The sequence below is a fragment of the Moschus berezovskii genome, chromosome 4 (assembly GCF_049115385.1).
Source record: "Moschus berezovskii isolate FMDL1 chromosome 4, NW_MosBer_1.0, whole genome shotgun sequence".
Lineage (NCBI taxonomy): Eukaryota > Metazoa > Chordata > Mammalia > Artiodactyla > Moschidae > Moschus > Moschus berezovskii.
Window position 1 is genome coordinate 64,175,455 of NC_142463.1, and position 16,943 is coordinate 64,192,397.

At 36.1% G+C, this 16,943-nt stretch overlaps 1 protein-coding gene across 1 annotated transcript in view; it reads right to left on the reverse strand.

Moving 5' to 3' along the window:
* The window catches only part of COL24A1 (collagen type XXIV alpha 1 chain), a 440,433-nt gene that overhangs the window by 156,609 nt on the left and 266,881 nt on the right, over positions 1 to 16,943 (reverse strand). Inside the window, exons 28-31 of the mRNA XM_055403313.2 lie at positions 15,638 to 15,691; positions 9,557 to 9,610; positions 9,237 to 9,281; positions 9,074 to 9,118 (exon numbers count right to left, since the gene is read on the reverse strand). Of these exons, the coding sequence (XP_055259288.2) occupies positions 9,074 to 9,118; positions 9,237 to 9,281; positions 9,557 to 9,610; positions 15,638 to 15,691 (198 nt within the window). The remainder of the gene's footprint in view (positions 1 to 9,073; positions 9,119 to 9,236; positions 9,282 to 9,556; positions 9,611 to 15,637; positions 15,692 to 16,943) is intronic.

Below are 16,943 nucleotides of genomic sequence, written 5' to 3' on the forward strand. Positions count from 1 at the left end.
TATCTCATATAATCCACCATTTTAATAATTTTAAAGTGTACAGTACGTGTAAATTTAGAGTACTGTGGCATTAATATATTCACATTGTTGTGTCCACCATTATAACTACCATTCACTTTCAGAATTTTTATCTTTCCAAACAGAAACTCTGTACCCATTAAATAGCTCCCTATCCCCCACCCGCCTCCCCTGGCAACCACAATTCTACTTTCTGTCTCTATGAATTTGACTTTAAGTAGTCAAAGTAGGTACTTAAAGGATCTTATATACATGGAATCATACAATATTTCTTCTTTTGTGTCTGGATTATTTCATGTAGCATAAAGATCCATCCATTTGTAATATGTGTCAAGACTTTCTTCCTTTTTAAGGTTGAATAATATTCTGTTGTATGTATATACCACATTTTGTTTATCCATTAATCATCAATAAACACTTCAGGTTTTCTACACTTTGGTTATTATGTCTAACACTCCTATAAACATTAATATACAAGTATTTGTTTGTATCTGTTCTTTACATTCTTTGGGGCAACTAGAAGTGAATTATATGGGTTAATGGATAATATATAACTCTATGCTCAACAATTTGAGGAGCTGGGCAAACTGTTTTTCACAGCAGCCCCACCATTTTACATCCCTACCAGAAGGGCACAAGGATTCCTATTTCTCCACATCCTTGTCAGCACTGATTATTTTTTCTTCATATATAGGTGTAGGGGTGTGTGTGTGTGTATAAGAGAGAGGGATAATAGTTAACCTGGGTGGGAAGTATTATCTCTGTGTGGTCTTGATTTGCATTTCCCTAAAGACCAGTGATACTGAGAATCTTTTAATGTATTTATTGGCCATTTATATATCTTCTTTAGAGGAATGCTTACTCAAGTCTTTTGCTCATTTTGCCACTTATTTATTATCCTGTCATTGAGTCATAGGAGTTCTTTATATCTGTGTGTAAGGTCAGTCACTCATATCTAACTCTTTGTGATCATGGACTGTAGACTGCCAGGTTCCTCTGTCCGTGGGATTTTCCAGGGAAGAAATAAAGGAGTGTGACTTACGCTCTTATAGCCTGGGAAGGCACAAGGGTCTCAGAACCTAGATGACCAGAAATGATCAAATTGGACCTCTCCAATGTTCTTTATCCCATTTTTACCTCATGCTATCCATGGTAACATAAAATTGAATCTTAGACATGGAGGTATATTCTAAAATGGTATGTAAAGTGAAAATCGCTCTGTCATATCCTACTCTTTGTGACCCCATGAACTGTAGCCTGTCAGGCTCCTCCATCCATGGAATTCTCCAGGCAAGAACAATGGAGTGGGTAGCCGTTTCCTTCTCCAGGGCATCTTCCCAACCCATGAATCGAACCCAGGTCTATATTGGAGGAGGGTTCTTTATTGTCTGAGCCACCAGGACTATAAAACTCTAAATCATATTCCACGTCCTCTTTGATCCTTCCATTCAAAGTATAACTGAGCATGTACTGTGTACCAGATACTGATGACTACTAATGATATATAAAATACTGCCCTTGTCTATTTGCAATTTGTTACTCATACTCTTCTAAATTATTGCCTTTGGGAAGTTTGGCAATTATATAGCAGATCACAATTATCCTTTTATCTTAAACTTAAAATCTAAAAATTGATATTAAATTGGAAGATATTAAAAATTTCTAGGAACAAAGAATCTAACTTAGAATCATCAACGCTATGTTTCGTTACATGTGATTGTCTGATTAGAGAAAGTAGTTGTTGTTTGGTTGCTCATTTGTGTCTGACTCTTTTGTGACCCTGTGGACTATAGTCCGCCAGGCTCCTCTGTCCATGGGATTCTCCAGGCAAGAATACTGGAGAGAGTTGCCATTTCCTTCTCCAGGGGATCTTCCCAACCCAGAATTGAACCTGCATCCTGCATTGAAGGTGGATTCTTTACTGCTGAGCCACTGGTGAAGCGATTAAAGAAAGGGAGATATGTAAAATCTTGTGGACTTTCATCCGACTAAGACCATGTTTCAGTCATGAAAATCATGTTACCCATATACTCCTAAATTAAGACCAGATCAATATAAGGGATCCCTCTATGCCTGATATACCATTTGAAACATAAAGCATTTAGAACCTTAAATAATACCTGCCCAATTTGCTTTGTAAAGTGTGTCTGCACACAATATTAAGCTTGATATGTATTTTTAATACTGTTAATGCTGCATAAATGCTGTTTGGCAAAGCTATGAAATGATCTAAATGGACCCTAATTATTTTTATTGGAGATGAAAAAGAAGAGAACAAGCTGGAACAAAGTAAAAATTCCTTTTAAGGCTTCTCAGATTCCCTTTAAGGCTACACAGCTACTGAAATACATTATCTGTAGTACAACTCCTTGCTCTATGACGCATATCAGCAATGATGCCAATGATGACCAGGAGGATAATAACTATAGAGGTTTCTATTTATTGAGGGCCTGTGCTAAGAACATAATGAGCATGATTTTTTTATAACTATAAACGTATCTCATTTTACTGATGGGAAAACTGAAGCTCAGAAAGGTCAAATAATTTGTACTAAGTCAAAACAGCTGTAAGTGGAAGAAGCAGAATCTACCTTTGAATATGTCTGATTCCAATGTCAAGCTCTTTCACTATACTAAACTGCTTTTTACTGATTTCCTTGAGAAATCAAATATTCAGTGCCCTTCTATTTTAAATAATCATGTGTAGATTTGCATTGGTATGTCAGACTCTAGGTTGACCAGACAAGGTTAAAAGCACTTAACAGAGATTTCACCAGCCATCTACTCACAGAGGAGAGAAAACTTGGAGTTTTATCACCAAGTTAAATGCCTGCCAAATTAAAAAACAAACAATGCTTTTCAAAGAAATATAACAGACTTTAGAGTCTCTACAATGAATAAGTCAAAATATTCAGGATAGAGTTCAAAATTACTTGACAGGGAAAATTTTCCATATTTATAAGAAAAGGCAATTAATGGAAACCAGACTCAAGATAATACAGATTTTAGATGTATCACACAACAAATTTAAAGTAGTTAATATAAAAATGCTCACTCATGTAAACAAAAATGTACTTCTGATAAATAAACAGGAAATCTCAGAATAAAAAGAGTATCTATAAAAAGAAACAATGACAATTATAGAACTGAAAATTAAATGTCCAGATAAAAATTTAAAATAAAATATCAAGGATAAAATTAAAAGGGCTTCCCTAACAAGTTAGAGAAGATAGATTTAGGTTATCCAATTAAAAAAAAAAAAAACAGGAAGAAGAAAGATGAATTAGGAATGAATAAGGCCCCAGGGACCTAAGGTAATCAGAATGACTAACATATATTTAACTAGAATACAAGAAGGAAAGAAGAGAGAAAATGGTATAGAAAAAATTTTTGGAAAAAAATTTTAAAATTTCCAAATTTAGTGAAAGCTAATTTACACATGCAAAAAAACTCAGCAAACCTCAAGCTGGATAAATGTGAAGAAAATTCATCTAGGTACATAATAATCAAACTACTGAAAACCAAAGATAAAGAGAGAGTCTTGAAAACAGTCAGAGAAAAATGATACATTATATGCAGGGGAATAATGATAAAGATAGGTGTAGACCTCTCTTCAGAAATAATGCAGGCCAAAAATAAATGGCATGTCATTTTTACAGCACTGAATGGAAATAGTACTGAATGGAAGCAAAAACAAAAACAAATTAACTTTGTTGACCCAGAATTCTGTAATCAGTGAAAATATCCTTCAAGAATTAAGGTGAAATAACAAAAAACTAAGAGAATTTATCACTAAAAGAGCTTGGCTATAAGAAATCTAAAGGAAATTCTACAGGCTTCAGGGACATATACCTGTTAGAAATGTGCATATATAGAAAGAATTAAGAGCACCAGAAAGAGTAAATGCATGGATACATTTAAAAATCACTACTTCCCTTCTAAATATCTCTAAAACATGTATTTCATTTATAGTAAGACAAAAAATATTCTATTTATATTAAAGTAGAATTTTAACTTTGAAATGTGGGGTTTATAACATATATAGAAATATAATACATAAAACAAGTATAGCATATAAGACAGGATGCTGGTAAACAAGTTTATATGGCCACACGATTCTTACTATTATGTTAAGTATTACTACATTAACTCTAAGTAGACATTAGAACCCTAGACTGTGACTCCTAAATCAGTTGTTGGCAAACTACAGTCTGAGTGCCAAATTTGGACCATCACCTGATTTTGTAAATAATTTTTTTGAACAATCATGCTCATTCTTTATGTACTGTCTATGGTTGCTTTCACACTATGATGACACTAGAGCTGAGTAGTTGCATCAGAGAACACACGGCTGCAAAGGTTAAGATATTCTGTGGCTCTTTACAGAGATAGCTCGCTGACTTCTGACCTAGAATAACAACTTAAAAGTAATAATGAAAAGAAGTATAGCTAAAAAATCAATAGCCAAATTAAAATGGAGTTCTCAAAGTTATCCAATGCCTAAAGAAGGCATCAGGGAGATGGTGAAAGACAGGGAAGCCTGGCGTGCTGCAGTCCACGGGGTCACAAAGAACTGGACACTCCTGAACAACAGCAAAGAAGGCACTGAATGCCACCACCATGACAAAGGAAAAACTGTCATAAAATGATAGGCCTAAATGCAATTATATCAATAACTACATTAGGTGGAAATGGAGCAAACACTAATTAAAGGGCAGAGGTTGTCAGGATGAATTAAAAGGCAAGATGTAACTTTAAGACACTCACTTTAAACATCAAGGCACAGATAGCTTGAAAATAAATGAATGGAAAACATATGCCATGCAAACAGCTAGAGAGACTCATATCAAATAAGGTAGATTTCAAAATAAAAAAGTATTACCAGAAAGGAAGAAGAACATTTTGTAATAATAAAAGGGTCTGTTGATTGGGAAGACATAATAACCATATATAAATACTCTAAAAATAGTTTCAAAATGTATAAAGCAAAATCTGAAAGAATTAGAGTCATAGACAAATACAAAAATCGAAGGCAGAGGATTTAATACCCCTATCTCATCAACTGAAAGAGTATCTAAATAAAAATCAATGATGAATGAACTGTTCAGTTCAGTTCAGTTCAGTTCATTTCAGTCGCTCAGTCGTGTCCGACTCTCCGCTACCCCATGAATCACAGCACGCCAGGCCTCCCTGTCCATCACCAACTCCCGCAGTACACTCAAACTCATGTCCACAGAGTCGGTGATGCCATCGTTCCTTTTATAAGATTTAGAAAACTAATGCTATGTGGACTTTATGACCTTAATAACACAATGCATCATGTCCTTTCTTCTTGATTCTCTCTTTGAGTCAGATATACATGCAGATGGAAGAAAAGTATAGGAAATAACATTGGCTCATAGACAAATGTGGATAAAGTCAGTTTTCATCCAATTCCAAAGAAAAACAATGTCAAAGAATGCTCAAACTACTACACAACTACACTCATCTTACAAGCAAGTAAGTTAATGCTCAAAATTCTCCAAGCTAGGTTTCAACAGTATGTGAACTGAGAACTTCCAAACGTACAATTTGGATTTAGAAAAGACAGAGGAATCAAAGATCAAATTGCCAACATCTGTTGGATCACATAAAAAGCAAAGGAATTCCAGAAAAATATCTACTTCTGCTTCATTGACTATGCTAAGGCCTTTGACTCACAACAAACTGTGGAAAACTCTTAAAGAGATGGGAATACCAGCCACTTTACCTGCCTCCTGAGAAATGTGTAGGCAGGTCAAGAAGCAACAGTTAGAATCAGACATGGAATAATGGATTGGTTCCCAATTAGGAAAGGAGTACATCAAGGCTATATATTGTCATCGTACTTATTTAACTTATATGCAGAGTACATCATGCAAAATTCTGGGCTGGATGAACCATAAGCTGGAATCAAGATTCCCAGGAGAAATATCAGTAACTTCAGATATGCAGATGATACCACCCTAATGGCAGAAAATGAAGAGGAAATAAAAAGCCTTTTGATGATGGTTAAAGAGGAGAGTCAAGAAGCTGGCCTGAAACTCAACATTCAAAAAACTAAGATCATGGTATCTGGTCCCATCACTTCACAGAAAATAGATAGGGAAAAAATTAAAACAGTAGCAGATTTTATTTCCTTGGGCTCCAAAATCACTGCAGGTGGTGACTGTAGCCATGAAAGTAAAAGATGCCTCCTCCTTGGAAGAAAAGCTATGACAAACCTGGACAGTGCATTAAAAAGCAGAGACATCACTTTGCCAACAAAGGTCTGTACAGTAAAAGCTATGGCTTTTCCAGTAGTGATGCACAGATGTGAGAGCTGGGCCATAAAGAAAGTTGAACGCTGAGGAATTGATGCTTTTGAACTGTGGTTCTGGAGAAGACTCTTCAGAGTCCCTTGGACTGCAAGGCAATCAAACCAGTCAATTCTAAATGAGATCTATCCTGAATATTCACTAGAAGGACTGATACTAATGCTGAAGCTCCAATACCTGATGTGAAGAGCTGACTCATTGGAAAAGGTCCTGATGCTGGAAAAGATGGAAGGCAAATGGAGAAGATGGCAGTAGAGGATGAGATGGTTAGATAGCATCACTGACTCAACGGACATGAGCTTGAGCACTGAGAGATAGTGAAGGACAAGGAAGTCTGGTGTGCTACAGTCCATGGGGTTGCAAAGAGTCGGACATGACTGAGCAACTGAACAACAACATAACAAGTATACTTCTGTTTATTTGGACTAGCTGAGAACTATATGTGCTAGCAATTTTCATGTAATAGCTAGTTTTAGCATTATGACAATTTCAGTCAGTTCAGTTCAGTTTAGTCGCTCAGTAGTGTCTGACTCTTTGCGATCCCATGGACTGCAGCACGCCAGGAATCCCTGTCCATCACCAACTCCTGCAGCTTACTCAAACTCATGTCCATTGAGTCGGTGATGCCATCCAACCATCTCATCCTCTGTTGTCCTCTTCTCCTCCCCACTTCAATCATTCCCAGCATTAGGGTCTTTTCAAATGAGTCAGTTCCTTGCATCAGGTGGCCAAAGTATTGGAGTTTCAGCTTCGGCATCGGTTCTTCCAATGAATATTCAGGACTGATTTCCTTTTGGATGGACTGGTTGGATATCCTTGCTGTCCAAGGGACTCTCAAGAGTCTTCTCCAATTCCACAGTTCAAAAGCATCAATTCCATGACAATTTAGAGATGTCTATTTTACACATGAAGAAAATATGATCTGAATAGCTAACCAACCTAGCCAAGACTACACATTATTAGCAGCATGCACTAAAACAAAGGTCAATCTGACATCCAGTGTATCCTTCTATTATAAGCACTGTCTGATTGTTGACAGTGAAAAAATGACTAGAGACACTGAGATTACTGTTCAGGATCAAATATATTTCGGGGGCATCTGGATTTGTTGGATTGATTGATCCTAGTTTTCTTCAGCTTTCAAGTCTCTTTCAGTTCAATCAAGTCCAAGGGGCTGATGCATGTATAAATCTAAGTAAACCTCAACAGTTAGTATTAACTCATTTTGTACTGTCATCTGCTAATGTAACTTTACTCTTGCACTAATCTGAGACTTGTTTGCTGTAAGCTAGTTACAAAACGGTTCCAGTAAGAACCATTTGTTTTCCTCAACCATTTTTGATTGAGGAAACCAGATATCTAATTTTGTATTTATCCAGGCATATGTGATAAGCTGAGCATGAAGGTTAAATCTAAGGAATGTCAGCAATGTACAATATGTGTAAGTAATTTAATTTCTCCTTGTTTCATTTTTCTAAAATAAGAAGAACAGACTTGAAAACCTCTAAATGTTTCCATTCATCCCAAATGTTAATTTTGTGTACAGTGCAGCAACATGGAAGAATCTCCAGAAACACTGTTTACATTGATATAAGAGAAACTCAGATGATGAATATTAATACTCAGAAATAGTCTTCCAGGGTGACTTCAATTAATAATATATTCTCACAAAAAAGTTCTTTCCCTGGATACAACCGTTTTTCTCTTTTAAGTCTCTGCTACTGTAGGTTTGACCATTGTCAAATGTAATGCTATTATGGGAAACAACAGGCAGGGGGCAGCAGATTTCATAGACAAACAAGTAAATCCAGTGACATTAGTGATAACTACTACAGCAACTAAAACAATTTTGTCTTATCCTTTTCTGACTATTCAGTTGCAGTATATTTAAATTGTATAACTTTAATTTATACATATATGTATATAACAAATCAAAGTTACATTAAAAATTATGTTTAAAATGAAATAAAAAACCCATACGTTTAAGCTCGTGTATTCAAAATTATACATGTACATATTGAGTTTAAGTGAACTCCGGGAGTTGGTGATGGACAGGGAGGCCTGGCATGCTGTGATTCATGGGGTTGCAAAGAGTAGGACACGACTGAGCGACTGAACTGAACTGAACTGAGTAACATACATGTGTGTGTGAATATATTTCTTTTTAAAAATACATTTTCTTCCCTTTAATTAATATTGATAACCACAGAACTTGTGTCCCAGAGAAAAAATTGTACAATTCTGAGCTTTTTGATGGTAGGAAAATATTTAGCATTATATGATATTAAAAACTCTTATTAGAGTAGGGCCATGGGAAATATAAAGACACACACAGCTCCACACTCCAAGGGTCCAAACAACACAAGTTGAGTTAAAAGGAAACTAGGCATGAGGCCTCAAAGAAGTTTCTTACATTAGCTTCATAATGTTCCATTATATTTATATGATATCACACTACCTTATCTTGAAATGGGTTTTACAGAAAAACTATCACAATCAGATGAAGTTAAAGTGTCCATTACCACTATCAGTTTATAGGTAGGTACAGAAAAGGCCCAGAATGAGTAAGCAATTTGCCCCAATGAAAGAATGACCTAAGGACTAAAGGGGGAAAATAACTTGCATTCTTTTAGTCTAACATACTGATTACTAAACAAGAGTTGTATCAGAGGATAAAGTGGGTAAAATATATTTATGGTTTGATTATTTTTAATTACTTACTGGTTTTCCTTGAACTCCTCTCTCTCCAGGGTTTCCAGTCTTACCCTACACGAGAAAGAAAATGCCTGGGTCAAGTAGCTCCCTCCTCAAATATGAATCACAGACCAAGATAAACGGAAGATTTTATATGTTTATTGTTAATGTGAAATATTTTACTACTTACAATAAGACCATGAGGCCCTCTTTTTCCTTGATCTCCTATTTCACCCTAACAAGAATCAACAACAGATGAGTTAATAAGAATGGGAATTATGTCCTTTCATACATACACTCACATATCAAAAAAGTAAGACATTAAATACATACTTCAAAAACAAAAAAACACATTTCTGTGAGTATAGTAAAAACTTTATGTATGTTTCATAATTAGACTTAAAAATTAGAATCATACTTTTATAAGAAAATACATCAGTGTTTAGACATGTAGGAAATACAGGCTCAAAAATATTGAACTGCATATGAAATGAGAAAAGAAATGATTACCTTGGTACCTTGTATACCCTGTTCTCCTAAGGGACCATCTGGTCCTCTTGGTCCCTAGAGATGAAAAAAACATCCTGTTGTTAATTTTACATGTTTCTTTTGTACTGTTATGCATTCATACAAAAGGAGACATTGCCCTCAATAGCTGACAAACTCCTTTTGCTTGTTTCTGTGCCAGGAACACAGAAAAGAATACAGCTGGTATATGGGTGAACTCATTTGCATAGGAGAATCAGGTCAGTGTTTTCAAGATTTAATGCAAAATTGTAAATCAGGTAACCACAAAAACAGCTGATTGAGTTGTTGAGGCAGGTGGCTGTAATATAGATTTGCTATTTAAGTATTTTGTTTACCTTATCACTTACTCTACAGAAATCCAGAATTTATCCTAAAAACAACTGAAGTAACTTTAAAGTAGCTGGTTTGTCCGAACAGTCTTCTTGTTTTGTATTTTTAGAATGGCACTCTTCTTGCTACTTTATTAGGAAATGAATGCTGACTGCATGTTCTCTACCATGCACCTGTCTGACAACTGAAAGATGGCCATGGGCACAGAAAAGGAACAGGAAATGCTGCTGAGAATGTTCATGTATGTTTAAAATTTCTGAGCTGTGTTGCTATCAATACTAAATCAGTAATTAGCTGTGAATATTAGTTGCAAAAGTTATTCTCTAAGAAAGATGGTATACATTCCTTGACAAAATTATAACTGTCCTTGGAAGATCTTAAAGTCCTTTTAAAGAGAATTAATCAAATTCTACAACCATTAACTGAACATTAACTGTGAAAAAGGCGCTGCATTAAATGTTATGGGGATCCATATTATGATATAAGGTAAATTACAAAAGCAACTATAATATAGGCAGAGATAAGGTGTGTTAAGGGGTAAAGTGATTCAAAGGAGGGAGAGAGCTTTCACAGGTTGTAAAGGGAATGGAGGTATTATTATGACAGTCAGAGATCATTCTCTGGAAGAAATTCTAAATAGAGGGATAGTATGAGAAAAGGATACAGAGGCAGAAAGAAAATATGCAAGAATGAAAAATGTAGTTCGTTTAACCTTAGTTATTGATTACACTGAGCATTTTTTAGTATTTCTATATTAATAGATAATTGTAGAAAGACTGGGATTTAAAAGGTGAAGGACTGGAATTTATAGTTGAATCCATAAACAATGAGGAGGCAGCGAAGATTTATATACAAAACAGTGATAAAAATTTCCTAATATAACATGATGATTTGAAGGAGCCCCATAGGCTTTAGCACCTTCTACTGTATCCCATCTGAGGCCAACTTAGTTTAACTTTACACTATTATAAAGCTGCTTACTGTAATAGGACCCTATTCCAGGGTACTCTTAGGGTAACTGCATACCCTGATCCTGTTGGGAACATTCATGGGATTGGAGAGAAGACTCACACTCCATGAGGCTGTATAGCTCCACTGGGCATACTAGAGCCATAGCCATATCTCCAGTGCTACAATTTCTCAGCCTGTATTTAAGGGACTCCATGACATATCCCCAGCTTACTTTTGACCCTATTTTCCCATAAAAGACTGCAAAACTAAGTTAAACTCTGAATGTATAGGACCCTGAATGTCAGAATGAGGAGTGTGGACTTAATAGATACGTGACTTTCAAAGTGCTATTCACTTAACAAACATTTATTGAGGACCAGCTGGGAGAAGAGACAAATCCCTGAATTTATAAACAAGCAAATATATATATATATATATATAATTACAATATAAAATGACTATTGGTAGTCAGGTATAATGAAGAAAGATAAAGAAGTTTAAGAGACTAGAAAGAATCTAAGGTGGGGAGGGGGGCTACTCTAGAGGGGTGTTTGAGAACGCTCTCAAGTGACATGTGGCTAGACCTGAAGGAGATTAGACTGAGGGTATGCGAATAACTTGGGAAAGATCATTCTGGTAGGAGCAATAGCAACTGCAAAGATCCTGAGGTGGGGGCTTCCTTGGAATGTTTGACAGCTAAGTAACTGCAGATGGAAGAAAAACCAAACCTAAAGGATGACTGAAGTTTCAAGTGCAATCTTGCAGGACCTTGTTCTAATAATTACCTTTACCTTAAAAATTAGTAGCCTATATTGATTCTTTCCCTAACACCTTCTATACCCTTTTCCTTTTTTCTTCTCTTTAGGAAAACACTTTCCAAAATTTTTTGGAGTAATAATAGAATGTGACTGAGAAAGTATGAAAAGAAATGAGTAGTTAGCATTCTAAAATACCACAGGAAACAAGTACGATCTAGAAGTGTGTCCACTGGTAACCAGGCATTTAACTCTTTTGTAACATGAAATTTCTGACTTTCTTGGATATTTTGTTAACATTAACCAGTAGAATTATGACAGCATTAATATAAAATCAAACTGGAAATGTAAGTTTGCTTATGGCAGAAAGTGGGGAGTGGGGAGAAGATAAAAATTCTGACTCCATGTTAAGACTGGCAGAACTCTTGAAAAGCCTGGTCCTCCCAATGCTACAGTTAAGGGTTGGTATAATTAACTAAAGCTTAGCTTTATCAACATTTATAACTTTCACTTCGATATTGGTTGTAGAAGTTATCCTTGGGTTACTGTATATGCCTTCTCTGACTCCTGAGACAACAAGCTTCAGGTCAAGTTCTAAGAAGACTAGACAACCTGTATTATAATAGGTACCTAATTGGGTATAAAGTTATTCTTTCTAGTCCTTGCCTTAAAGTATCTCACTAGCTATAATATAAAGCTCTTGAAGAATGTATTCTGGCTAAGTAAAAAAAAAAAAATCTAATCTTTTTTTGTCCTCTTTTGGAAAAGTTAAAAGTCAGCTACAGGTTTGTTGTTCAGTCTCTAGATTGTGTCTGGCTCTTTGCAACCTCATGGACTGCACACCAGGCTTCCCTGTCTCCCAGAGTTTGCTCCAATTCATGTCCATGGAGTCAGTGATTCCATCCAACCATCTCATCCTCTGTTTCCCCCTTCTTCTCCTGCCTTCAGTCTTTCCCAGCATCAGGGTCTTTTTCAATGAGTCAGCTCTTCGAATCAGGTGGCCAAAGTATTGCAACTTCAGCATCAGTCCTTCCAATGAATATTCAGGGTTTATCTCCTTTAGAATTGATAGGTTGATCTTGCTGTCCAAAGGACTCTGAAGAGTCTTCTCCAGAACCACAATTCAAAAGCATCAGTTCTTCGGTGCTCAGCCCTCCTTATGGTCCAACTCTTACATCTGTACGTGACTACTGGAAAAACCATAGTTTTGATTGTATGGACCTTTGTTGGCAAAGTGATGTCTCTGCTTTTTAATATGCTATCTAGGTTTGTCATAACTTTTCTTCCAAGGAGCAAGCATCTTTTAATTTCATGGTTGCAGTCCGTCCACCGTGATGTCAGAGCCCAAGAAAGGAAAATAAGTCACTACAGGCTACAGGTAACTCTCCCATCTAACAATCTCAAACTACATGAACATTTTCAGTCAATCCTGTTATCTTTTATAAGGGGCAGGATTATACAATCTTCACAAAACAAGTTAGAAAAGTTTTCTCGATACTAAGTTGTTTAGATTGTTTCCTGAGATGGCAGGTATTGTTGCTTGCCTGAGCTTTTGCTATTCCCTGTCAATATTGCATGAAGCTTTAAAAGCCACTGACTGTAAGTCATTAAACCATGAAATCATGTGGCTTATATCTAAGGAATAGTTAACCTTGAATTCCCCAAGATAGTAGGAGAGTTTGACAGACTGTATTAAATCAGTAAATGTTAGACAGATGAATGGCAGATGGATGGATAGCAGAGAATCAGACAGAGAAGCAGAATCCTTGGGTTGTAGTCCTACCATTCATGACGTTCACATATTCACATATGATAAAAGTACAAATCACAGGCAGAACAGCAAGGGCGTATAAGCCCTAGTTTCATAATGAGAGTTCTTTGTATAGTCTCCATGAAAATGTGTCTAGCTTCCCCTCCAATGTACTGTGACACAGTTGTGTGTCATAAAGTGTTACAGGTGTGCTGGAAATATTGACCTCTTCAGTCTTTGGGGTAGCAAGGAAAGGTTGGGGCACAGGCATCTCCACCCAAATAACTTTTGCATTTATCCATGTAGGCTGGACAGAAATTCTCAAATTTTTGTGAGTGAAAAACATTTGAAATGATATGCATTATGATCACATCTATACTGGAGAATAGATGAGAAAATAGGTTGATGGGAGAAGAAGATACTAGGTGAGAACTAGAATGGTACTTCATAATACTATATTTTTTCCTTAATATTCTGGTCTTCAGTTCTTTTTGTATTCCCAATGTTGACTGATTACACGAAATATTCTCCTGTAAGGGGAGCACTTTTGTACTAAATGAAGCCCGTATTTCTAAACTAAAACTTTGCTTAAGACATACTGGGTGCACTTTAAATGCAAATGAGGAGTCATCTGGAAACATATCAGTAAAATGTATCTGGAGGATGAGAGAGACCTTTGAGGAGGTGAGAGATGAGGACAAAGTGTCAAACCAGAAAAGAGTAATAATTTGCCCAGGGATCACAGGGAAGTTAAACTACAGATAAATAAAATTTCCATAAGACATGAGATAGCACAAGTGATTCAGAAACATATCCTGCTTAAGCATATGGCTTATGTATGCCTGATAACCAATAATATCTCAATTATTTAGCTAATGAAATAAAGCTTTTTTTTTTCATCTGTCACAAAGTTGGTTGAACTTTACCACTATGAGTAATACAGGGTTGAATAAACACATTTGACCTGACCAAGTACTGAACACTGGCAGAGTACAGACCACTAAAATGAGAGTACAGATCATCTTCCATGATTTTTTATTATTCTAAATCTCATTTGGGCTAAAATAGATGTGGCCATCAGTATTATTTATAGACTGTAAATCCATAACCCAGAAATGAAAATAGTTTTTCAGGAAAGAAGTGATGATATAGAAGAATTTGCCCATTTTCTTTAATCTTCACCTAAAACACAGCACATGAAGTTAAAGTCATTACATCTTTGGGCTTACTTTATTTTTTGGCCAAGTTGTGCAACTTGCAGGATCTTAGCTCCCTGATCAGGGATTGAAACCAAGCCACAACAGTGAATGTGCTAAATCCATATCATTGTATTGCCAACGAGTTCCTAAAGTTGTTATTTTAAACTAAGCACCTTTCTCGCACTTGCCAAATGGAAAATGGGAAGGTGGTTTGTTTTTTTTAAATCTTTGTTATTTGGAGGTCATTATTTTAGCATTTTAAAATATTTTATTCTCTAGCTGTAAAAGTCAAGGTAAAGCCAAGGAAGAAAACAGAGTTCTTAGAGCCTACATATTCAAAGTAAGCAAGGAAAAGTACTCCAATATTCAATGGGGTATTGAAAAACCACAGGCTTTGAAGTTAGACACTCTAAGGTTTGAATCCTGGTTGTGCCCTAGACCTATGTCAACGGTTCATATACTTAACTCTCTGAGCCCCATTTTCCTCAACTATAATATCTGAGATAAATACCTCCCCCTTTTAGACTGGTTTTGAGTATTAGTATATGTAAAAGTGCTTGGCACATGACAGGCATGTAATAAATGGTGGTTCTTATTTCTTTAAAGAAAAAAAACAGGATCTAAATGTTTAAAAGACTTAAAGAATGAAAGGTTTTTAACTTAATTCTTAGGCATAATTATTAGACAATGATTGTATTACCTCTTATTTACAGTGAGTAAACTCTTAGTCATCCTTTGTATCCTCATTCTATTTCCTATCACTCTTTATCATGCTGTTACTATCTCTTGCTATATAAGTCTCTTTGTGAGTACAAAAATAATTTATTTAAACATCTTCACATTCACAATTCCCCCTGTGGATGAAACTGGAAGTTGGGAGAAGAGAGAATTCTTCAGTCAGTAAAATTTCTAAAACACAAAATGGAAAAGTATGGTTTTATAAGTACAAATGATTATAAATTATACTGCAATTAATGTTTCCGTCTAATATAAGCTATTTTTGCTGAACACATCACTATTTACAATGTCAATTTTTTTTTTTTTGAGGTTAATGTACTTCCTTGATTCGATAACTTACCCTTCGTCCTTTAGGACCTGGAATCCCAGGTGGTCCTCTTGCCCCCACATGACCCTACATGTTGAAAATTTAAAAATCAGTTACAGAATTCACAGGAATATTACAAGAATAGTAGTTATAACCATTCTTATGACATGCAATTCTCACTGGGAATTCTTAAAAAACAAATATCATATTGGCTTTTCCCAATACTTTGCCTTTGACATATCCTACTATTTGGAGACATATCCTACTAGTGGAAACAGTGTCAGACTTTATTTTTTTGGGCTCCAAAATCACTGCAGATGCTGATTGCAGCCATGAAATTAAAAGACACTTGCTCCTTAGAAGGAAAGTTGTGACCAACCTTGATAGTATATTAAAAAGCAGAGACATTACTTTGCCAACCAAGGTCCGTCTAGTCAAGGCAATGGTTTTTCCCGTGGTCATGTATGGATGTGAGAGTTGGACTGTGAAGAAAGCTGATCGCCGAAGAATCGATGCTTTTGAACTGTGGTGTTGGAGAAGACTCTTGAGAGTCCCTTATACTGCAAGGAGATCCAACCAGTCCATTCTAAAGGAGATCAATCCGGGATGTTCATTGGAGGGACTGATGCTAAAGCTGAAACTGCAATACTTTGGCCACCTCATGCGACGAGTTGACTCACTGGAAAAGACTCTGATGCTGGGAAAGGTTGGGGGCGGGAGGAGAAGGGGACGACGGAGAATGAGATGGCTGGATGGCATCACCGACTCTGTGGACATGAGTTTGAGTGTACTCCGGGAGTTGGTGATGGACAGGGAGGCCTGGCGTGCTGTAGTTCATGGGGTCGCGGAGAGTCGGACACGACTGAGCGACTGAACTGAACTGAACTGAACTATTTGGAGAAATTTAATTTCTAAGTGTTTATACCCTGAAAAGAATGAGAAGTACTTAATATTCACTGACTGCATGGTTTTTATGATAAACACATATGGAGTGGTAGTGGAGGGAGATATGCACTTAACCAATGTGACCAGTCTAATCTGCCTGGTCCATCAAAGAAGCAATGGCTGCTTTTGCAAGATTTCTTTCTCATTCCTCTAGATGTTTATGATAATCCCATCACATAAAAATGGAATTTTTCTGTTTTACCATGAAAAATGCCACAAAATTTTCCAAATTAATATGCTACAAAAATAGTCTTCAATGAAGATATCATTATTATTCAATTACAATGAGCTCTTTTTATACCTAATCGTCTCCAATGAAGACTTGCTTAGAAAACAAAGTTCATTTATCTGTATAATATAGGTAGATGAAAATGAAAACAGTGAACTTTCACAG